This window comes from Ailuropoda melanoleuca, chromosome 6, assembly GCF_002007445.2.
Source record: "Ailuropoda melanoleuca isolate Jingjing chromosome 6, ASM200744v2, whole genome shotgun sequence".
NCBI lineage: Eukaryota > Metazoa > Chordata > Mammalia > Carnivora > Ursidae > Ailuropoda > Ailuropoda melanoleuca.
Genome location: NC_048223.1, coordinates 118,992,540 through 119,017,792, shown reverse-complemented (window position 1 = coordinate 119,017,792; position 25,253 = coordinate 118,992,540). Strand labels below are relative to the sequence as shown.

General features: G+C 47.8%; 1 protein-coding gene across 1 annotated transcript in view; it reads right to left on the bottom strand.

Annotated features, from left to right (window-relative positions):
* The window catches only part of PLPP4 (phospholipid phosphatase 4), a 251,593-nt gene that overhangs the window by 81,178 nt on the left and 145,162 nt on the right, over positions 1–25,253 (bottom strand). The window contains exons 3-5 of the mRNA XM_019795492.2: positions 15,719–15,878; positions 5,277–5,367; positions 565–628 (exon numbers count right to left, since the gene is read on the bottom strand). Coding sequence (XP_019651051.2) covers positions 565–628; positions 5,277–5,367; positions 15,719–15,878 — 315 coding nt within the window. The remainder of the gene's footprint in view (positions 1–564; positions 629–5,276; positions 5,368–15,718; positions 15,879–25,253) is intronic.

The following is a 25,253-nucleotide window of genomic DNA, read 5'->3' as shown; positions in this document are numbered from 1 at the left end:
CAGTAATAATCTGTCAATATCTATAAGATATCAATAATCAGTATCAATAATCTATCAGAACTTCTGGTGTACTCTCTCCCCTCTACTCAGCTAGTGTTTCTCCAAGTGTGGTTATTTACCTACTGAACTAGAACCTCAGAGCAGACAAGGCCTGGGAACCAGCATTTAATTGGGGCCCCACAGCAACACTGAACGCAGAAAGTTGGGAGAACACCACCGCCCCGCAGTCATGCGCTGCCCAATTTGTATCTACCTTCTGCCCCCTGGGCACCTGGCCAGCACCCTCCACCAGGTAGATAATCAGTAACTGCTGAGCTTCTGAGAGGGGAGCTAACCTGTCCAAGACCAACAGCCAAAGTCAGGCCTCAAATTCAGGTCTTTTGACTGTTCATCTCTATGGAAACTAGCTCATTTCTGGAGCAGTCGAGGGAGAAGGCAAGATAAATGGAGAACAGAAATCATGTCTCGGGGGGCAAGAGAAATGTGCCATAAGCCAAAGCTCAAATGCCATCCACAGATGACCTTGAGAGTCTAAGCCACCATTTGTTTCCTTCTGGAACTTACCTTCCCACTATTAACTTAATAGTGTTTGTGCAGACTCCATTCAGAGCAAGAGCCAAGGACACCGCTACAAAACAAAACCAACAGACAGAAAAATAACCACCTGGCTCTCAAATCACAATCATCGTCATCACCACCAACATCGTTACATCAACATACTATTCAATTATGACCATAGACATATGAGCCAGTAGTTTAAAAGACAGAGGGAAGTCTGAATGGCTAGAGTAAAATATAATCAAGGCAAGACTTTGGAGAGTGGCTCATAAAATCCCAAGCTCCTATGACACGAAATTTATCTCTCTTCCTTGACTAAAATTTTTAATATTGCAAAGGAACCCATGTTTTGGTCTGATATAACCAGATTTAATATTATAGCATGTAGAGTTTCTTGTACTGGTAGCAAGAAACACAACTTTTTTATTTGTTTCTGGCAACCTTCTCAAACATAATTCTAATCAGAGCAGCTGTTGGAATCCTTCTTTAGAGTAGGACATTCCCACTCGGCGATTATCTCTGTGTTGACCCATTACCTGCTGACAGCTGTCCCTTTGTTATCAAACAAATCACTTTCTGAGAAGATGAACAGTCCCAACACGTCCCTGGGTTTTGAGAAGGTTTGCCCAGGTGGTGCTTTTTGCCACGTGAGGCAGTAGGAATTTCTGGAATACATTATTTAAAAATATACAGCATGGGGACTTTCTCTAAGCAGCTTGGAAGGATTTTACTGGATGAAGTACAGATCATTCAAAGGGTACCTCACCAGTCTCTCCTATGTTTATCAAGGAGGACAAAAGGCGATTCAACATGATGGAAGGTCAAACGCCTTGCGTGAGCAATAAAAACCTATTGATGCCCCGTTCCAACACTTTGTTGAATATAACAAAGCACATGAGCTTCCATTTCCCTTTGGCAACCATTAACTGTTCCATAGTAGCTGAGATTTATGTAAGAAGACGGCAGTGGAGGGACATTTCTGTGAAGGAACTGCCTAGAGCAATGCATGGTCATCAAGGGAGACAAATGTGTTCTCTGAGCAGAAAGTACTGCACAATGGCCAACACAGTCACCAAGGGCACTGGCCACAGAGATTGATACAAAACCTATCTGCTTTTAACAAGTCACGGGAAGCAGAGAGAACGGGAGGGGCCAGTTCAAATGAATACTTTTGTCAAAGGGAAACTAATCACCTAAGCACGAGATGGGCCACAATGAGCCCTATCTGAGTGTGGCAAGAGGACGGATGGGCCGCTGGGGTGCAGAGAGCAAAGCAGGCATCACAGCACAGCACGGCCACGAACACACCAAGCAGGCAACTGGGATGGATAAATTGGAACCCTGTGTGTGGGAATTCAGAGAGATCTGATTTCATTCTACACACACAGACCCTTCCTTCTAAAATGCTGCCTTCCCTTCTCTCTTGCCAGCTGAGACCGAGAGAGGTCTCTTTTGCAGAGAGGAGGGAGAATGCCCTGAGCTATCTTCACTGCTGTATTCTCCCCAGAGCCATGACAGTTAACAGGCTGTGGGATCACCCTGCACGACCAGGGTCTTTTCCTGGTAGAGCTGCTTCCGCGGGCTCACTACTGTGTTTTCCTAGCTGGGCGGGGCTCCTTCTGATCCTGGTCCTAGCATGGCCTTAGCACAGAGGAGGTCTCTGGGAACAAGCATCACCAGCCGATCTCCCAATGCCCTTGGGGAACTTCACAGGCTTCTGCATCTATCCAGAACACCATACACGACCCCAGCCTCACACCGGCTTGGCTTTACTGTAGCAAAGAGCAGTTCTTTGAAAAGTTTCAAGTAGCTGAGCTAGAAAATGTGTCCATGTGATGTAACTGCCAACAGCTGGCAACTTCACTCTCTGATCCAAAAGCCTGAAGGAGACAGAAAACAATGGGGCTCTGGAGTGACAGTACTTAGGGTGAAAATCATCTCAGCATTGTGGAAGTAAATGGAACTCATGATTTTCATCTGAATAGTAAAACCCCTAGGGGACCACTACGGGGGCCTCTCAGGGATACAAGAGGGCAGGCTGGGCCCAGGTCAGAGGCATGAAAGGCTGGCTGAGCAGGAAACGAATGGCCCCAATCAGGAATGCTTGTTGATTAACAATAACCCAGTGGGTCTGTTTCATAAGAGCTGTGTTTACAACATCCCACAGCACCGTGGGTTTGAGAGAATAGACAAAACGACAAACCAGACTGTGTCCAATAAAGAAATTCAAAGTAATGTGTCCTGTGAGTTAGCCCACAAGCGGCCTGTACTGAGAACACTACAGCTTATAGGCGTCCCGGAGGATTAGAGGGCTTTTCTTTTTACTCTTGTTGTTGTTGAGAATTCAACACTGCAGTATTTCCATAACAGTGGACTCTATTATACCAACTGGCTGTTCTGCAGCAGAAATCCCTAAAAGCTGGGTGCTGCATAGGGACAAGCCTCACTCATCTAGTTCCACAGGAGATGCGCAAAAGTGGCCACTGCGGACAAGTAGGGAAGAGAAGGTCTTGGGATTTCAGGTCTGCTTAAGAAAGGACCTGAGTGCTAATCCACTCTTACTGAGAAAGTCCTGAACTCCAGATAACATTGGAAATGCTATACCTGGTTTTCTGTCTTTGGTTTTTAAAGATCAGTCCCTCACCCCCTACTTCTAAGGCTTCCTAAAGGAAGGGATTTAAAACCAAAAACAAAGAACTGTGTACAACAGGTGGCTCCCAGGGCAGGCTCTCATTTATTTAGGCGCTCAGAAGATCCAAAAACTCCACCTTCCCTGTTAACATAGAGAAGGCAGGGTATGGTGTGCAATTTTGAAATATCACTCTAAGGGAGATTTAGCGAAAAATGAAAAGGTCTAGAGAAGTAACTTACTGCCACAACAGCACACAACTCCAAAAGCTGACAGTAAATTATAACCACAACTCTTACCCACAGTCTTATTATCTAGGGGCTCTGTGCCAGGGGAGCAACTAGAATAAAAAGTGAGGTGAAGGGATTTCCAGGCCAGCGGAGAGGGCTACCAGCAGGACGTTCCAGGGACCACAGGGGTAGTTATCCCAACCCTGCCCTGGCTGCTCAAGCTACATGGGGAGGGCACCTATGCCCTCCTTGGAAAACCTGACCTTCCTGCCACTTCAGCTGAGGGGACTGACACCATGTGATCGTCAAATCCCCAAACCACAGATACACAGCCTAGGTACGCACCTGATCCGAGGCAGGTCACCTACAGGCTGACCAGAGACTCATGACTTTTGTGTCCAGGTGTGAAAAAGGAGTCAAGCCAGAGGCTCTGCCTGGGAAGTCTGGTCTGCAAGACACAGAGCAACTTGGAGGTGGGCGCTGGAGCTGATGGTCCTACAGGTGTGGGACAGGAGCACCACCACTGCAAGCCCAAACCTCATAGAAACCAAAGGCATGGGGCCGCATTAGAGGATTAGGCAGGATGTGTGAGGAGAAGAGGGAAGACGCATTACGGAGAGGAGTGTATCTCTACCCCCGATGGCCTGGCTCCCAATTCCAGTCCCCACAATGCTCCTCTGTCCTCTTCCCCCCCGATTCTTGGGTATCTGTGAGATTGCTGATACAGCCCTGTAACGAAACCCCTAATTTATATGAGCTAATTGGAGAGAGATTCTATTCTGTTCTATTAGAGCCCAACCAAAGCCTGGTTATGTAAGAAATGTTCCCTGTCCTGTTTCAGAGCACAAAACCCCTTAACTGCTCTGCATACCCCAGATGTTGCCCCTATCCTCACTCCTGCACAAAGAAAAGAGAAGACCATATTTTTGTGATATTTTCATTTCCTCAAAGCCCAATAATTTGCAAACATACCCTTGGATGTGGGGAATCTCATTTTTCCAGATATGATATCTAACTAAATGAATGGTAAGACCATACAACATACCAAAAGCAGTTTGTGTGAGGGTCTGGATAGTTTTTATTGAGGTGTCAAAAAATAAACATAATTCAGTTTTCCTAATGATCAAAAAGCTGAAAACCTGGTTATTGGGTAGTTTATTTTGGTTACTAAACAAGCCAATTAGCTTTGCTTTCTTTTAATACTGTCATTTACTCAGTCATTTAACTCACATGAAGATCATAAAAATGGATTTAATCTTAAAAATGTTAAACTCGTGTCACATGCAGGTATGGCTTAGCTTGGGGAGAATTTATAACAATGGTGTTATAATCACTGGCAAAGATTGTGGCACTCTTTATATAGTAACAATTGCTTGACTGCCAAAATGTCCCCCAAAAATATGAGTTACGGAGTTTATTTCCAATGTCTATTGTATTTTACATCTGCTTTTGAACTTTGGTGATTGGTCAAGAAGTCTGTGGCTGATTTCTGAAATGCCTGTAACATGGGCTTATTAGCCACAGATGTGGGATTGGACAGTCAATGGTGACAGTTTCAGATTCTCTTTGCCTCCTGGCTAAGAGCTGCCCTTCTGCCGTGCCTGAGCAGTACGACGAGTTCAGATGTTTTGGACATTCACGTTCAGCACAATGGACAGCGACAAGGCTGCCAAGGAAAGTGAGGTGCTTACCCTCTGTGCATTGGCTCTTCTTAGGGTTAAAAGTTTACCTTTCCTTGTTTCTCCCAAGCTTAATTTGACCAAGGGAAAAATCAGTTGGGTGCAACAGAGATTTTTAAAATCTACTGATCTAATTAAGTCCAGTCCCATCCCCTAGAGCAGGAACTGTGAATACTCTACCTAAGAAGGCTTCCTTAATTTCAGTCTTGTCTGTTCGCCGGATAATTTTCACCACACAAATAACAGCCAGGGGTGTGAGGAAAGAAATTGCCTGGAAAAAAATAACAAATAATCCCTTATGAGGACAGCAGTTTGCTATCAGAGGGCTGACTGATAATTAGTTCAAGTTAGTTTCATTTAGAATCACTAGCTGAATGATCTTACTGAACTCCTGACCTCACACAAAGAAAAAGGATTTATATCTATACTTAGAGACTTGGAAGACTTAAAAAAATTGGAGGTCTGATTGTGGGTTATAATTGATTTGTAATTGCTGGGAGCCACATTTAAAGTGGTGGCTTTTTAAACAGAAAAGAATAACCTATAATCACGATGACTCAGCTTTGCCAGCAACCCCCTCACATCCTCCCCTGCAGAAGGGTAAAAGAACCCTTGGCCTCCCATCCCCAGCTCTCTGGCAACATGGGAGCATGTTGGACTTGCTTAGAGTTAATCGATTCATTCTCTTTGGTGTTCTTTTGTTGAATTTCATTTCCTCTGCAAAGCAGAGTTTAATCCTTTTGCTTGCCACATCTTTTCCTTCCCCCCCTCCCCTCCCCTCCCCTCCCCTGGCCCAAAGCACACAAAAGTGCAATAAGTGTTTAATGAATCAAGCTGGTGGGATTCAGATGCAAGCAACACTCATTATAGAACTCTCTATGAGGCAGGAACTGTGTTTGGGTAGCCTCAGGTACCGGCGTCTCTTAAACCCTCATGATGATTCTGTGACTATCTCTGCCAGGCCTGGGGACTAAATGATGTGCCCAAGGACATAAAGCTGGTGAGTAGCAAGGCCAGGCTTTGGAGACCAGGTTTTCTGCCCGCCATGTCTAGCCTTTACTCAGCATTCTACAATTACGTAGTCATTGCTTTCAACATTCCAACAACCAAGAAAAAAGTACCTCAGTTACTTCCTTATGATCATAACATCTCAGGATAACAATACTGGAAGGGACTAAATACCCTGCAAATCCACCACTGGCCTGACAGACAGTGGTGGGAAGGGGGGGGTATGGGAACGACTGTCCTCACTTTTGGAAACAGTGTTCACGCTTTTGGAAACTTCCACTTGTACTCTAATGCAATGCCACTTTGTGGAAAGGGCTAAGGCACAGCCGGAAGACACTTTTCTCTTATAAAAACAGAAATCACCCAAATGAACAGTCTTTCACAATGACTAGAGATAGTCCACGCACTTGTACAACCAGACTGCCAGAGCTCAGCACATCTTGGGGTCTCCTCTTTGGGAACCGTCATTAGAGGCAGTTCATGAGACGTGAGAAAACCCCTCTCCTTACTGGCCAATCTCTTTCCCACCACGATGGTAGTCACCAGCGATGAGCCTCCTTATCAGCTGTGACCCTGAATGAATTAGCTGTTTAAACACCAAATGAGCAGGTCCTATCACCATGGAGGGCATTCTCAAGAAGACAAGTCTAAGGGCAGCTGTATGAGAGGAGATGAAGAACTGAAGCAGAGGGTTTCCCCAAAGGCGACTGGAAAAAGCAAGACTCCCTTGCAAGTGAATAGTTCCACCAAATCTGTGGACGTCCCCATGAGTGCCTCAGTGGCTCTCACCCTTGAATAACAGCTGGGCTAGTGACAATGCTGAGTCCCTCAAGTATACTCACAGGATGTGTTTGGGGATCTACACTTTGTGACAAGCATCTCAAACGATACTGATGCTGGTGACTTAGAAACAATGGGTCAGAGTTTTGACTCACACATTCAGTGTTGAAAGACTGATGACTGAAGCCCTTGCGTGCTGACGTCTAAAGTTATGGTTAAGGTCAAAAAAGCCCCCAGCTCCTTGTTTCCTCTCACTTCGGGCATGCAGAGCAGACCACACACTCCCAAACAGGGGAAAGCAGCTCACTGAGCAGGGAACAGCTCTGCAATGACCCCACTGACAGTCAAAGATGAGAACAATGCACGACTGAAAGAAACATTACAAGACAATCCCAGATGACTTACTCTAAGGTTAGACTGAATAAAACCCCAGAAAAGATATGAGTTGGCAAGACTTTCCCTACTGCAGAGGCTGCCTACAGGAGATCCTGAGAAGGAATGTGCCAACCAAGAGGAGACAGAGACACCACAGGGGACACCGACAGCTCCAGGCCCATGAGGAGGGGCTGAAGAAGGCACTAGGGCTACCCAGTGGCTCCAGGCCCACAGCTTGATGGCCAAGGGGGTCTCCCTGAGCACTGCTCCCTGAGCTCCCCCGCTTCTAACAGATCCTCGCTCTGATGGCCCAACCAGACTGCACTTCATTTCACCCATTCTAGGATTTTCCTAGGTAGATGCATGTTGGTCTCATTTCTAGAACCACTGATGAACTGCTTCCTGGGCCAATGCTAGGCACCCAGGAGGGTCAGGGCTCCCCAGCTCATGAGCTCCACATGAGGGAAGGCATCAGACAAAGCACCCACTCAGAAGGCCACAGAAATGTCTGCCCATGACTGTGTGGCCATCTTTCCTCCCCCATCCTAGTGACATTTGGGCTCCAATCCCCTTTCTTCTTCCTGAAAACATATCTGCCGCATCCTTGGACAGCCCAGTCTTCAAATCAGCATAGCTAGAGACATATTTACATTGATCACATGCTCCCCTTTTCACAAATATTTTCCAACTAGAAGATGGGAGTTAAAAGATTAGTCCCAGAAGCCAACACATTAGGAAAACAACCTCCTTCTGGGCAAGAGCACCTTTGAACTGAGTAAAAGAGAAATGAATCCCCCTTTCACCCAGCAAACCAGATTGAATTATGCTGGGTGGACACCCCTCTCACAATTCTGACACAAGCCTTTAGAGGTTGCTCGTCTGCCGCCTGAGGCCACGGAGATAAGATGGACATAGAGACATGGGCGTGGGGGGGGGAGTGATTACTTTTACTTCCAAACAGATGTGGATATCGAGGACAAACAAGGGGCAGGAAAATTTCCCCAGTACTGTTTTTCTCTCAAGTTAATTTTTCAATGGCTTAAAATTTTTTTTTTTGAAAATCCTGGGAATGAGCCCAGTGGCAAGACAGTGAATGGTTAGTGCTTATTAAATGGGACCTGAGACCAGAACAATGAGTTCCAGCCAATCACTGCTGCGGGATGCAGGGGACAGGCTGAACTCTCTTCAGGCTGGAGTTTTCTTCACTAGTTATGAGAACAGGGCTGCTCAGCCTACATACGTAAGTTAGATAACCAGGGCTAACGTGTTCTGAAAACTTACTAAAGGCTATGGTCTGTTCTAGGCACTTGAGGCAAATTAACACACTAATACATCCTTACTTTATGGATGGGAAACTAAGGCACAGAGAGGTTAAACAACCTGCTGAAAGGCACACAGCTAATAAGTGGTAAAATGAAGATTTGTACCCAGGCTGTTTAAATCAAGCTCTGTGCTTTTTAACCATGGTGTTATAGGAGTTCTCACCTTAGAAGTAAGAAGCATTAATAAAACATAGTAAATGCCTTTTCTCTGGAGATGGAGGAGGAAGTAAGGGGGCTCAGATCCAGGAACATGGGTAAGTCACAGAAATGTCAGTGGCAACTGTCATGGATTAAGCGCCTACAACGTCTGACGGGTGTTCCTCACATTTATCCAATCTTCTAACTACTCTGATGGGGGAAACATTATCCTTCCTGCACAGCTCACAAAACGAGAACTCGGAGCGAAGATTGAGTTCCCAAAGGCATGCACCTGGTGGGCCCAGGACACCCCAACCTGGGGTGCCATGCTGCCTGGTCTGGAGTCGTGAATCACAGGGATCACCTAAGCCCAAATGCCTCATCTTCCAGATGGGGAAACTGAGGCTGACATCATTCTTGCATTAAAGAACATTCTGTAAGCTACTGATGAATTGTACTCCACACAACCCAAATATCAAGATAATATGTAAATCATTAGGCAGGATCTGGTACACAGCTGGATTTGCACGATGCTATGCTCCAGGCTGAGAAGCCAGTGCTCTGCAGAGGGAAATGTAGGGAACAGACTCAGATTAAGGAAAGCCGGGTTCAAGCTCCAGTTCTGATACTTATCAGCTCTGTGACCTGAGCAAGTCACCCCGCCTCTTCCCTCTTTGAGTCTCAGTTTCCTCATCCATAAGATGGGGTCTAACAAATATTGTTGCTAGGATTCGAATTCACCAGCAGTTACTGAATGCCTCTTGTGCCCCGAAGCACAAGTGCTGTAAGTTTATCATCCCATGTGATCCTCAGCACCACAGGAGGGAGAGGGAAATGTTATTAAAGCCCCTTTTTATAGATAAGGAAACCGAGGCAGTGAGAGGAGAAGTGATTCTGCCAAGCCACATAGCTAGAAAGTTGATCTCAGGCAGTTCACTCTGGCACCTCCCCACCCAGAGAGTCGAGCAGAGTTAGCATCCAGTGAATGCTGGCTGTTGGCTACAATGTCACTATTTCCCAGGGAAAACTGAACAAATGACCCAGACCAGTAAAGAAGAACCAGGATCCTGAGAACAGACATTTGGGAATAAAGTGTTTTAAGTTCCGGCCCACTACGCCCTTAGATCTGAGCGGTCAGGGAAGAAGTCAGGGACAGCGAAGAGCCTCATTTGCCCAGGCTCTCCCTGCCATTCCCTACGTGACCGACATCTTCACCAAGGACCTGCCTTGTGCATCGGCCAATGAAACCAACACAGGAAGTGCTGTCAGTTCCCAGCCACTGCTGCACCCAGAAGGTGGGTCACCCCGGGCACTGATGCAAGGCACAGCACTGCCAGGATGCTTCTGGAAAATGACAAAGCCAGGTTAGCATGTCTGAAGTGGGAGGGGCATAAGTATACCAAGAACTTTTAACAAACAAAGGGGTCAAAGCCGAGCGCCCTGACGTTAGGATGTTAGCTAGGGAAGAGCCTGTCACTGGAGTTCATTCATATCAGACAAACAATGGGCGCAAAGTGCCTTAATTTCTAGCATTTGACAGAAAGGTGTGCTGAAAACTGCTTATAGAGACAACTCGGGATGAGCAGTGCAGACAGCTGAAAAGGCCCTGCTGTGGGTAAACAATGACAGTCCATCGCAGAGAAAAGAGCTGTCTAAGACTTTACCAAAAAGTCTAAAAATTAAACTGTCTATCACAAGCCAGCTTTGTCTCTTTTCCTTCCCTCCTCCCTGCAAAATTGACTTTCTGTCTTCCTTGGAAGCATCCTCTACTAAAATAGGAAACCCGTTATCGAATCAACACGGTATCAGTAATATTCTACAGAAGTATATCTTCTGGAACTGTTATGGACAGGACAAAGGACGGGTCTTGGGTAGATTTGTTTTTTTAAGCCAAGGAGAGCAACTGGGGAATGCCGACCATTCCCTCAACTCATTACCTGAGCTCACCTGTTCAAGAGCTTGCCTGTGACCATCCAGTTCATGTTCACGTCTGCATCCCCCATGAGACGGGAAACCGTAGCTTGTTCAGCTGTGCACCTCCATCACCCAGCACCATTCTTAGCTCAGGCAGGTGCTTCGTAACTCTCGGGGAATGAAGTAATAACTAACTAAGCTGAAGCTGTCCACAGTCGGCTTCTACCCCTGCCTTCCTCTGCCCCCTTCACACAGATACTCTAAACACACTCCTGTTCACTGGGCCCACAGGGCCCCTGCTCTCCTGTTTCTGTGCCTTTACACACCAGGTCTTCTGCGTGTGATCCGCGACTCACCACCTCTCCACATGCCTTGAGTCCCCTCGGAGATATCACAGTCGAGCAGGTCTATGAGGGCCTGCCCTCTGGCAGCTGGCATTCAGCGCCAGGTCCAGTGGTTGTATAACCTGGGACAAGTTGCCAAATCTCACTGCAGTTTCATTTTCTCCACTGAAATTATGGGATTACAAAAGTGCTGACCTCAACAGATGGTGAGAAGGATTATCTGAGATGCCACTGTAAAGTGGCAAGCTCAATTCCTATATTCAAGAGATGTTGGTGGTTGTTGTTACTGCCATGATAATGATGATGATGATGATAGTGGTGATGATGGTGGTGATGATGATGATGATGGTAGTGATGATGGTGGTGGTGACGATGATGATGGTGATGGTGGTAGTGGTGGTGGTGATGATGATGGTGATGATGATGATGGTGATGGTGGTAGTGGTGGTGGTGATAATGATGATGGTGATGATGATGATGTGGTGGTGGTGGTGGTGGTGGTGGTGGTGATGGTGGTGATGGTGGTGGTGATGATGGTGATGGTGGTGGCGATGAGGATGATGGTGATGATGGTGGTGATGATGATGGTGGTGGTGATGTTGATGATGGTGTTGACGATGGTGATGGTGGTGGTGGTGATGATGGTAGTGGTGATGATGATGGTGGTGGTGATGATGGTGATGATAGTGGTGATGGTGGTGGTGGTGATGATGATGGTGGTGATGATGATAATGATGACAGGGGTGATGGTGGTGATGGTGGTTGTGATGGTGATGATGATGGTGATGATGGTGGTGTTGGTGATGATGATAATGATGACAGGGGTGATGGTGGTGATGGTGGTTGTGATGGTGGTGATGATGGTGATGATGATGGTGATGGTGGGTGATGATGATGGTGATGATGATAATGATGACAGGGGTGATGGTGGTGATGGTGGTTGTGATGGTGATGATGATGGTGATGATGGTGGTGTTGGTGATGATGATAATGATGACAGGGGTGATGGTGGTGATGGTGGTTGTGATGGTGATGGTGATGGTGATGATGGTGGTGATGGTGATGATGATAATCATGACAGGGGTGATGGTGGTGATGGTGGTTGTGATGGTGGTGATGATGGTGATGATGATGGTGATGGTGGTGGTGGTGGTGGTGGTGGTGATGATGGTGGTGATGGTGATGATGATGGTAGTGATGATGGTGGTGATGGTGGTGATGGTGATGATGGTGGTGATGATGGTGGTGATGATGGTGGTGATGATAATGATGACAGGGGTGATGGTGATGATGATGGTGGTGATGAAGCTCCCTACAAGTTTACCTGAGCCTCTAGCCCTTCCTAGATTCTGTTTCTCTCTAGAGTACCATCTCCCCCAGGATACTACAGGACGGCTAAGGATAGCCCCTCCCCCCAGGTCTGATTTGACTTCCTATCACCTGAAGCTCCTATGGCTTTCCTTACCCACAGCAGGCTCCTGGNTGCTAAGGATATCCCCTCCCCCCCAGGTCTGATTTGACTTCCTATCACCTGAAGCTCCTATGGCTTTCCTTACCCACAGCAGGCTCCTGGAAGTGTTTCCTGAATGTACAAAGACACAACTACTAAGACAGCAACAAAAAGTATAATAAAAAAAAAAAGCAAAAACCAGCACAAAGTCTTCCTACACAAAAAAGTAGATTTTCAAAGATGCTAAGATAAACCCCACACACTCAGGAAGGAACCACGGCATCTTTTGAATAAGGGAGCAGCCGTCCATAAAGGCAGCTAATGGTCTGGGAACATCCAGAAAATGTTAATTGAAGACTCAGTGTATGTGAAAAGAATTCTCAGTCTGTCTCTCTGCTCAACAGGAACCCAGAGTCATCAGGGGAAACGAACTCTCAGAATCAAACAACCCAACTACACATTCAACTTCCAGGTTGACAGACATAGTCATCTTCCCTGAAAGTGCCAAAGGCAGAACAAATGAGGGGGGCTTCCTGGTGATGTAATCACCATTCACTCTGCTCAACTCAATCCCCTACCATTCTGATACGACTTTTGTGACAGCTGAACAAGTGGCTGCTGTAAAATACACACGTGAACACACACACACCCCTCCAGAGGCCTAATTTCCCAATCAAAAGANACACACACACACACACACACACCCCTCCAGAGGCCTAATTTCCCAATCAAAAGACATCTGGGTTATTACCAGCTGCCTTTCAATAACACTTTGGTTAGAAAGTTAAAGAGTTTGCCTTTAGATTAAAACATTCCAACCAAAAGTAGAAGAGACCCCAGGATTTATTTTTATGTATTAAGTAGCAAAACTGGAGCTTTCTAAGGAAACCAACACAGTTTTAAAACATGGTATAAAAACATGTTTTATTACAGTCTTCCATAAACATCTGAAGGTTTTCAAGGATCAAAGCAAACAAATGGTATTTTATATTAAACTCTTCCTAAAATCCAGGAGAAAAAAATCTAATTAATGTGGTGACGAAGTATTTTTCCTCCTCTTTCGGTTACATGTATTATAAATGTATCTACTGCTTTCCTTGTGTTATTACGGAATCCCATTAAATCTTGTGACCAAATGAATGAAATGCATCAACTACTATTAACAAAACAAAAGGTTGAANCAAGGATCAAAGCAAACAAATGGTATTTTATATTAAACTCTTCCGAAAATCCAGGAGAAAAAAATCTAATTAATGTGGTGATGAAGTATTTTTCCTCTTTCGGTTACATGTATTATAAATGTATCTACTGCTTTCCTTGTGTTATTGCGGAATCCCATTAAATCTTGTGACCAAATGAATGAAATGCATCAACTACTATTAACAAAACAAAAGGTTGAACTTATCTCATTAGGGGACTCCAGGGTAGGAATCAGGATTTGAGGCTGAATACACTTCTATTCTCTGAGAATCACAGTACTGAATAAGTCCTTTACTGCAGCCAATCCAACATGCAAATGCGTCCCCTCCTATTTGTGTCTGCAGCCAGAATATTTGTGGCATTTGTATCTAGACTTCACAACAATCCATTGTTCATAAATCTAGGACATGGGCACAAACTTCTCACAATATTTCAAATGAACATTCATCTCCAAATTGTGTTTTATAGCACACAATATGTAAAAACTGGAAGGAATGGGGATAAGTGGTAAGTAGGAGCCTCCCCCTTTCAAAACCATGGAGTAAACTAGTTAGACATATGCTAGTTTTTTTATTTCTAGGATTTATAGAAGATTTGAGTTAAATCAGAAATGGAAAAAGTCTAATTTTCATACTCAAGTGTTAGGTAATGCCTGAACTCTTCAACTCCCCTGAAATTTAACCAAATCCAGTTTAGTTTCCAGCGGAAAAGCAATCATTAAACAGCAATTAAAATAATACTTCTATGCTCATGTAATGTTCTAAGCATTTCAGGATGTTTGCAGACACAAAGATCTTTCCAATCATCACTAATTAACAAGATTTCCTTCATAAAATAAGAGGTATTTCTTTCAAAACGCAGAAATAGGGGCGCCTGGGTGGCACAGCGGTTAGGCGTCTGCCTTCGGCTCAGGGCATGATCCTGGCGTTATGGGATCGAGCCCCACATCAGGCTCCTCTGCTATGAGCCTGCTTCTTCCTCTCCCACTCCCCCTGCTTGTGTTCCCTCTCTCGCTGGCTGTCTCTACCTCTGTCAAATAAATAAATAAATAAAATCTTAAAAAAAAAAAACTGCAGAAATATTCCTCATGTGCTCGAAGAACTCTCTGGCCCAGTCACTTAAGTTCCCAGAGGCACAAGACACAATGGCTGGTCAACAGGAATAAACTTCAAGCTATAAGGCGGGCCAACCAAAAGTCCTGTTACTGTTCTGTAACAAAGAAGAGCTTAAATATTTCCTCTGCTAGAGAAAGGCCTGATGGCAATTCCCCAGGAGGCCATTCACATCCGCAAGGAATCCTGGACACGAGGCTCCCACCCTACAGGGCAGCCTCATGGCTGACATAGGGCTCAGACCTTGCTGCTTGGATCTGAATCCTGGCTCTGCCCCTCACTAGCTGTGTGGATCCGGGCAAGTTCCCTCCTTCCTCTGGGACACAATCCTGCACCTGCAAATGTGGACAAGACTGACAGCTTTCTCACTGGAATGCTGGGTGGGATTCAATGAGATTATCCTTCTTTCTCAAGCTCTCAGCAAAGGGCCCCGCCCATAGGAAGTGATATATAAAAGGCTTCGATAGCTACAGGGTCAAGGTGAAGAGGTAAAAGTAACGCCACTATATCCACCAGCTATTTGGATGCTGGCCCGTTTGTTCTAGAGGCAGAGAGATACAAAGCACTATCCAGAGATTGAGTCATACAAGGTGTTCTCATCCGTGGTCACCTGACCAGCTAGAACCAGAAGGGCGGTTAACAGAGCTATCAATGATGCCTGAGGTTTATCCTCGAAGGAAATGGAGCAGGGAAATCTGTTTCTAGGCTGATCTTACTGTAAATATTTGGAAACAACTCAGCCCAGCACAGCTAAGCGGGTCCCTTCTCCTTGCAAAGTGGCAGGCAATTACTAGTTTTCACAGGACCAAGCAGCGCCCGTCATGATCTGGAATCGAGTTTAACATGATGGGCTCCTCACCTCCTCTTTCCTCCGGGCTGCTCAGTGTCTTCAGCAGGGGGTTAGAAAAGCAGAAATGAGAACCCATTTGGTTCATGCTCGGGAGACTGGTCCAATCAGCTATGAAACCACGGTACTTACAAACATGAGGCGGGTAGGTATGTTGTCTGATTGCACCAAAGGATTTTTATAGAGCCAGATCTCTTCTGGCTGGATGACTCTCTGGAACGGATCCAAAAACTCTGTAAAACTGAAACAAAACAAAGACAGACGTGTGAGGGCTTGAGCGCTCATCTGTTGCCTGTAGTTCCGAGAAGGCCACTCTCACGCACCCTCGGTGGAGAATCCAGCCTCTGGGGAAGGAGAAGGGAATCACAGGCCGCCCTGGGAGGGAAAACTGGATGGAAAGAATTACTGAGACTCTGCAGAACCTTCTGTGAGCAGCAAAGCCCAATTCCAGGCATAAAGAAGAGCTGCAAAGCTGACATACAAAGACCCTAGAAGTCAGGGCCCCAAAGTGAACTAGGAGCCAAAGGGCAGAATGGGGGGGCTCGGAGTGGGGCAAGGCCAGGGCAGCAGCGCAGCTCTGGGAAGGAAATGCGCTTGACATGGAGCAAAGGTGAAAGAGCAGCTGGCAGCCCCTGGGAAAGAACCATGGGTCTTCACTTCCCTCCCTTAATCCGATGGCACGCTGACACTTCTCCAGTAGGGGGAAGAGTGAGCAAGAAAAGCCTTCCAGAGAGGACAAAGGGCAGGGCAGGAGGAACACAGAAAGGAAGGGAGGGAAGGAAAAGGCGAATGAGGAGCATTCTGGGGCTGGTGCCAAGAAACCAGACAGCATTAAGCATCCATGTCCTCCTCTCATCACCCTCTCAAGCCCTCCCACCCTGGGAGCCCACAACACCCAGGCGGATGGAAAGCAAACACCACCAAGAGACAAACAGAGGGGAGGGGGGAGCCAAGGGGGACAGAGCCTGCAGGGATATGGTTTGCTTTGTCAGACTGACCCTCCAGCCCAGTTCTCCACCTGGCGAACTCAGTTCAGAATGGGGGTCCGACAGAGCCAGGCAGAGGCTGAATGTCTTTTCAGACCTAGTCTCGGAGGTCTTGTGGTGTCATCTGGTGACATGTGAGTCATTAGGTCAGCCGAGATTCAAGAGGGGAATGGACTCCCCCTCTCGGCAGGGGCATAGCAAGGTCCCATCAGAGAAGGGCTGCTTAAGATGACAGATGTGGCTTTAAAATAACTATATGCCAACCACCGGCTGTCATCACTGTAACGGGCCCACAGCTCCCCTCTCAGAGACCCCAGAACCTTGATCTCTATTCCTTCCCCATGCAGCCGGCCACACCACTGAGTACGTCCCTCCTCCCCTCACTTGTCTCCCAGGTGTTACTATCCTCGTGGCTATTTTTTAAAGCCTCGTGCACCCAGCCTTTTGCACAATTCCACATCCCACCCTAAGGAGCTGTAGCCAGAACGCATCTGTCAAGCAAATTATATGTCCTCTGGGAGCAGCAGAGCCAAGAAAGATGGATGTCCCTTCTCCAGCCACACTCCAGCCACCAGTGTCTGCCTCTGAGAATTCAGACAGCAAGGCAGCTATGCAGAGGACTTGAGTCTCAGAAAGCAAACGGGGGCAGAGGTGGACATGTGGTAGAATGGAAAGTTCTGGAGACAGTACAGGGCGGTTACCAAGAAAGCACAGCCCAGGCCTGGAAACTCCCTTCCACAAGCTCTCTGTAGGTGGTCTGGAAGCCAAGAAATGGAAACCCAGATTCCAGGGAGGAGGTCAGGTATGGCCTCTAATGACCTGTTCACTGTAGCTCACTGTGCACGCATGAGGACCCCCAGAGCCGTTAGCTCAGCACTTCCCAAACACGAATGTGCCCGGGATCCACTAGGGGGTCTTGTGCTTACAGAAACAGCCAGTCCCGGGAGCAGCCAGAGGGCTGGCATCTCCAGCCAGCTGCCCCATGGAGCCAACGCTGCTGAGCTAGGGATCCAAACTTGGTTCACAAGGGGGCAGGGCATCGGCCTCCCGGGGAGGAGCTTATGAAGAATGCAGAATCTGGGGGCCTCGCCCAGATCTACCGAATCAGAATCTTCATTTTTAACAAGACCCCCAGGGATTCAAGTGATCACTACAGTCAGACGCACAGAGCGCTCCGGTGGGAAAGCTGGTGCTTCCCCGCTTTGGCCTTTCAGGAACCGAGCTGTTCAGTTTTGCCTTATCCCCCCCTCCTCCGGACCGTGACTTTCCTTGACACTTTGTAAACTAAAAGCCTAGAAGAAACTTCATGCCACTGCTTAATTATGAAATCAGCATTCCCTCCATAAACAGCTGGTAAATGTCAAAATAAACACAATGAAAACCAAAGACTGCTATTAAATTCTACTTTGGTGCCGTTGCCTTGGAGCCTCGCCTGCCCTCTCCGTGAAGACCTTCAAGAGCTTCCCCTGTGAGGCGGGGAAGATGGAAGGACAAATGAGAGGGGGCGACCGTGCCCTCCCCGTGACCGTGGAGGTGGGGGCGCACCCCCGCATGTCATCTAAACTCACCTCGAGAAGCCATAAGATCATCTCCAGCACCGCGGCGGTCATGGAAGCAGGTCAAAATGTTTTGATGGGAAAAGGAAGGAGTTACTACTAAAGTAAACATATCATTTTCTTTCATGAAAATTCTAACTGCCCAAAGTCAGGCAACTTGCTGTTGGATTTGGATCCAACTTATACTCCTTTCATTTCTTGGCTGCTTGAATTTGACAATTATCTTAATCTAACCGTGTATCAATTCTCCTTCTCTGTCCCTCCCTCTCTCTCTCTCTCCCCTGCTGGTCAGTCCTGTTTTCACAGCCCAGCCTGACTAAGCAGCCGACGATATCTGCTTATATAGGAAGGAGTGCAGTAGGGGACAGACAGCGGACCATCATTTCGCCTACTGTTCATTCACTCAACAAACACTGAGTGCCTGTGATCTGCCAGGTATCGCCCCATGACCCCTGGTGAATAAAACACACATGGTCCCCACTCTTGCAGAGATTACAGTCAAGGGACCCTAAGTACCGACTGACTGGGGAATGAGATGTTGAAATCTTCAGTTACAGGTATGAGAGTGTCTACACAGATCACCAGCCCACTCTGCTTTGAGGAGATGTCAGGTTACAAGTGTTCCAGTAGTCGGACCCATGAGATGGCTTCTAACCTACAGCCACTTATGAGGACGCTGACCCCCCGGAACTGTTACGGGATGTGTATCTATCACCGTTCACGTAGGAACCCAGAAGAATGGCATCTTTATTTTTTTTTAAGATTTTTATTTATTTATGTGACAGAGATAGACAGCCAGCGAGAGAGGGAACACAAGCAGGGGAGTGGGAGAGGAAGAAACAGGCTCCCAGCAGAGGAGCCCGATGTGGGACTTGATCCCGGAACGCCGAGATCACGCCCTGAGCCGAAGGCAGATGCGTAACGACTGCGCTACCCAGGCGCCCCCAGAATGGCATATCTTGACATCTCACTGGCAAGGAACAGCGATGCTCTGTCCCCTATGCCTCTTCTAACTCCAAGTCAAGTTCTCAAAGCCCCAGGATCTCCCCCAACATGTTCTAAAACACTCCACAGTTTTGCCAATGACCTTTAGGTCATGGACCTTGATAACGTACCTTTCTCAAGATAAGGTTAACACTTCAGTCACACACTAGGCACAGATTTCTACCTCCTTTACTCACAACCAAAAATACCACAAGACTGTACTGAAATATGAACTTAACCAGACCATTAAACTTGGTATAAATCCCTGCTTTGGCATTTGCCAGCTGGGTGGCCTGAGAAAAGTCACTTAACCTCTCTGAGACGTCCTACCTTTCCCCCCCCCACCCCCAGGATGGCCATACCTTCCAGGGCAGTAATAATACTGCTGCCATTAGTGGTAAGAAAAGCTGGGGTCTGGCACGGTGAATGGCGCACTGAAGGCCTCGATCACAGGTGGCTGCTCTTCCTGCAAGGTGGGCATGAACAGCGCTGGGGACACGATGTGGGTCTGAGAAGGATGCCCCACCCCTCACCCCTCACCCCTAACCCGGGGACAGTGAGGTTGCATGCCAGGGAAAGAGGATCAGACAGGATGTCAGCTGCTGCCACTCATCCCTTGGCCATTCTGTGAGCAAACAATGGCCCAGGCAGTCACTTCTGACCCTTGCAATGTGCAGGAAGGAAAAACAAGACTGGTGGTAAAGAAGTTTTCCAGGCAAGAGCAAAAAGTAAAGCCTGGTTCTTAACTGAACTATGGTCTTGCCCTCTCTCGTGGGCCTCTCCTGTGCGAGACGGAAAACACTGACACGTGGGCTCTGGATGTGGTCAGTAGACAGGCAGCTGCTACACAGGGAGGAGTGTATGGCATTTACCGCTAGTCCTGGGGCAAGGGGTAAGATGAGGCTGCAGAGAGAACATGCTGGTAAATCATCTCTGTGAGCCAGCAGGCCAGTGACCTGCTCCCACACAGCCTTCTCCTGAGTTTGGTCGTTGGCCGCCCCAAAGACAAGAGTAACAGTTTTTATAAAAATACTAGTTATCACGTTTGGAGCTGTCTTGTATGTGTCCTTGACTTGGTGCTTTCTGACGTTACTCGTTTCCTCTTCAGAAGAGCCCTGTGAGATAGCCATTGCCGTTATTCCCATTCTAGAGATGGCGGCACTGAGGCTACAAGGCAAAGGGTCTCTAGCCTAAGTTACCACAGCTCCATGTGCCGTGGAGCGTCCACTATTCCACGTCCTCCTGAGCACACACTCTGGAACTTTCAGGGAGGAACAAGCAAATCCACACACACACACAGACTGCCCGCCAGTGTAAAGGCATCTGCAATTATTTTGATAAGAAATACCATTTTCCACAATTAGAAATACAGCCTTACTCTTGGGAAATGCAACATGGGGATCTCAGTTCTCAGTCAGTGTGAAGACTGGGATCAGATTCTTACAGACGGCAGTTTGACATCTGTTGTGAAGGCAGGAAGGGAAGAAAGCATGAGAGAACTGAAGCCCCTGAGAAGTTGCTCCCACCAGCCCCCTGCTCCCTGCCCCTCGGACAAGCAGGTGCCCCCACAGCAAAGCCACCTGGCGCTCACCTGCACTGGGGAGAAAGGCATCCAGGAGACCAGCCCTGGCCCAGATGAGGAATGGCTCCCAGAGCCCCCACCCTATCCTGGGGATGCTCTTTCTCCTCTGCAGCGAGCCTCACAAAGGATGAGAAGGCAGGCGGAGCGAGGAGGATGGCCACCCGGGGCCGAGGGACAGGCAGAGGCTGGCTCCAATGCTCATGTCCTTCCCACTCTGCGGGGACAGAGCCCCGAGAGGCAGCCTGGGTTGGATTTTCACTCTCGCTTACTGGCTGCGTGATCTCGGGCAAGGCACTTCCCTTCCTGGGCCGTGGGCTCCTAGCTCTGCCAAGTAATGCTGACAAGAACACCTACCTCAGAGGCCCGTACAAATACTAAACAGGGTAATGATGTGAAGTGCTTAGAAGGGCATGGGCGTGTGCTGTCGCCCTGCGGGGGAAAGCCTAAAATTACAGCCCGATACTGTGTCCTGCCCCAACCCCTGAAACCACACAGACTTCAGGGAGCCTGACCACAAGCTCCCTGCCCCACTCTGCCCCCTCAGGTAAGGTTCCCCCACCAAATAATCCTCCTTATCAAGGGACCAGGTGCAATTCCTGCTTATCCTTGAGTATTGGGTTTCCGTCAATCCCAGCCCAGGAACAAGTCAATCACATCCTCCTGCAGGAACCAGGGACACCCCACCCTCTTGGTACTACACAGCTACCTCCCACAGACCCTGCAGGTTCGCTCTGCCCCCCTCCTAGGCCTGCCCAGTGGGCACTGTCCTCCTCCCATGCTGTGAGCATCTATGACTAATAAACTGCTAGACCTCTCCGTCCCATCTCAGGCGTCATGTACGGCTATCCCCACAGCCCCAGGGTAAGAATCCCTCCTCGCCAAGGGGGTAAAGACGGGGCATCAGAGCATGTACCTCTTGGCTGGGCCCTCCTGAACACGATGGGATGGGACAATGGTGGAAATACGTGGGCTGAGCCTGGAAATGTCAATGATCTACCCAGCTCCAGGAAGGAAGAGAAAGGACCAAGAGTAGGCAGCACGGATAAAACCAAGCCACTGACCCAGACTACCTGCTCATGCCAGCTCTCATTCAGCTTTTAGAAACATGGCCCTATCCTGCCTCCCCTTCCGGTGGTCACCAGTACTGGGACCACAGACACCTGTGAGCCTCTGACACACGCTACACGAAACACACGGCATCTCCAAGTCAAATGCCCTCAAGGAAATAATTAAACAAGTCCAGGAATAAAGCTAGATGGAATGTTCCAGATTACAAGAATCTGAAGAGACAAAACAAACAAATGTAACATACATTTGACGGGATCTTGGGTCAAAAAAATAGAAAAGCCATTAAAAAGAAACTCTGAGGATGACTAAGGCAATACCAGGACTGGAACAAACCAGATATCCAGTGATCCTAGGAAAATACTGCTAATTTCCTTCGGTGCAGTAAGGACATGGGAATGGAGAAGAGCGCCTTCTTTTCAGGAGATGCATTTAGGGAGCTTAGGGTAATGATCTGTCAGCAACTTCCTCTCAGACAGTTCAGAAAATTGTATATAAAACACATAACTACAAAGATAAAGCAAATAGGGTAAAATGCTAATTGCTAAATCTAGGTGGAGCAGAGGGGGGATCATTCTACTGTCACAACCTTTCTGTATATTGGAAATTCTCCAGGACGAGATGCTGGCATAGCGGGATCCAGGAGCAGGGACCCCCAAGGGGGGCGGATAGCAGAGAAGGCAAGACAGCAACAGAAATACAGTGTTAGCAGAGCTGTGGAGTTGAACAGCTTCTGTTCTACCTTTGCCACTTACAATCTATGTGACCCTGGGCAAGTGACACCTGCTCTCTGAGCCTTGGGTGCCTCCTCCAAAGGGAGATAACCACCACCTCCACCCCCCACCCCCACCTTCAGGGCTGCAGCGAGGAACCAACGGTGAGGTCACGCACAACGGACTCAGCATAGAGCAGACTGTACTGCACTCAGCAGACGGCCCCTCCCCAAGAGTTGTCTTCTGCCACAACAGCACATTCAAACCACGACACAGAAACCACAGGACACGCGCAAACCCGCCTGCCACGGGGCAGAGGCGTACATGGAAGTATATTTTGCAGAAGCACAATGTTCAAAACTACGCGCATCACCCCAGAAGTCCAAACATTTAATCCACCGATTTCTGAACGTTTCTGCAGAGGGTGCCTTCCCTCTGGAAGAAAACAGAAGACAGAAAACATTTTAATTGTCTGAATTCAAACAGAAAATCCTGGTCTACACAAACACAGCCTGCAAAAGCTAATACATCGGGTCCAGCTGGGGCTTCATGACCTGGGGAAGCAGCTGAGGCCCCCTCCCCGTCTGTAAAATGGGCAGAAAACCCTGCTAAAAAGTCGTGAGAATTTGGGATCATAGTTGGGGTCCATGAGAAGCACTCAACAATTGGCATTAACACTACTGATCACTGAAAAACTCCAGATTAAAAAAAAATGTCTAAAAACATGCATATCACATAAGAATGTAGGGACCTTATCTGGGTCCCGATTCAAAGAAATTAGGTGTTCATTTGATCGGGGTTTACAAATGGTATTGTGTTCCTGGGGGGCTGTTCAGTTTTTTTGTTGCTTTTTGTTGTTGTTGTTTTTTAAGTTCTCACTGGTTAAAGTTTTTGAAGTATTGGCATAGGAAATGAGGTCATGCCTGGGCTTTGCTATAAAATACTCCACCAATAAAGGGGGAGGAGGGGCAGATGAAATCAAAGTGCTCGGAACTGGTGGAGGGTATCTTGACAATTTCCACACCAAAAAGTTTTTTAAAATGATTTTGCTCATTGGCCCAAAAGGTACTTGCAAAATTAAGTGTTTTATCAGCCAAAGCAACTGATGCTCGTGGAAAGTGTTATTTCAGTCAAGTGTAACAACAGAAAGAGTAATGAATAAAAATCAGCAAGAAGAAAGGAGAGACAAGGGAAGAGGTCAGGTCCTTCACAAAAGGGGTTTCCTTCCAAAACCTGCTCCCCTAAACCCATCTAAAAATCCTCAGGCTGAGGTGCCCCAGAGCCTGAGGCAGTGAGGAGTCCTCTCCCTGGACGTCAGAAAGCAGGTGCTTAATAACTAGGGTGGTGATAGGCCAGTGACAGTGAGCCGTGGGGGACAGGTGACTATGGGCCGAGCCAGGCCACTGAGCTTGGGACTCCAGGAAACCCGCGGAATCCGCTTCCCACCGGCTTCGGGGCTTCCTGGAGCTCAGACCCTAGCTCCCCTTCCCCCGGCCAAGCTCTCCTCTCTGGGATGAACATCCTCCCGGCTAGACATATCTCCTAGCAGAAAATATTGCTGCAGGGACCACCGCACTGTGTCTGAGCCACAGGCAAACAAAAGCCACTCGAAAACAAAAACAAAAAAACACTAGTAAAAGAAGAGGGAGGAAAGTATATACTTCTTTGCTAACAGACTTCCGTCTCCAATTAAGCTCTGACTCTAGAATGCCCAGTGAAGCATTCACTCCTGGATTAAATAAGTCTTTAGGAATTCAGCCAGAGCTTAAACAGTCCAGAGCATTCTCCATACCCACGCCTGGCCCAGGCCACATCAAGATCCCAGGACACGCTGAGCAGAGTTCTGACGCAGAACAGAATGCCACTCAACACTCAGGACGCAAAACAGTGAAGACAGAACTGAATTTGAAGGGGCTGCTGAGCTGCAATTTTCATTCAGGCACATCAGCCAGAGAGCACTCGTTCCGAACAGGGGCCCTCGAAGTGTCTTTGAGCTCTTCGTTCCTTACAACCTTATCTGAATCCCCCCAGTGGCAGTTAGCAGCAGGGCAGGGTGGCAGCCGGCCTTTCGTACCCGAGTCCTGGACAGATAGCAGCAGAGCCCTGACCTGAACGAAGCCCCTGACCATGTTCTCCATGACCAGCTTTTCCATGTTCTAGAATGATCTTCAGCTGGGCTGGTAGATGAGAGGAAGCACAGGCGTGAGATGGAACAGCCACAGAGAGGAAGGCTAAAGGCTGGGCACAGCCACGATCTGACGAGAGGCTGATGGCAGGAGCCAGGTCAGGGTGGACAGCACGTGGGGAGCACATGAGACAAGAGGCTGGAGTCCCCCTGCCTTTGGCATGACGACCTGCTCAGCGGCTGAGGTCTGGGGAAGGCAGACGTCTCCCCTCTAACCTGAGGCATGGCCAGGCCTGTCGTTTTTAAGCAGATAAAGAACCTTCATGCTTGCCCTCAAAGTCTTTGGCTGTCTGTAAACATCACTAAGTGTTTTCCTAGCCACCTGCACCCAAACCCTCAAATCCTTAATGCAGAGTCCAACAGACACACAGGCCTGCGGACCTGGGCTTGACCTAGCACAACCACATCCCTGTGCTGGTTTCACAGCCCCAACGATGGCCAGCTCCCGAGTCAAGGGCCAAGTAATCGCTGCCTGTTAGTGTGACTGGGCTCTATGGCTAGGATCAATCTGCCCACTGGAAATCACCCTAAGAGGAAGATCGAGAACAGCTGGGTCCTCATCGATGCTGCAAAGATACAGTGGCTTCGGGCTGAGT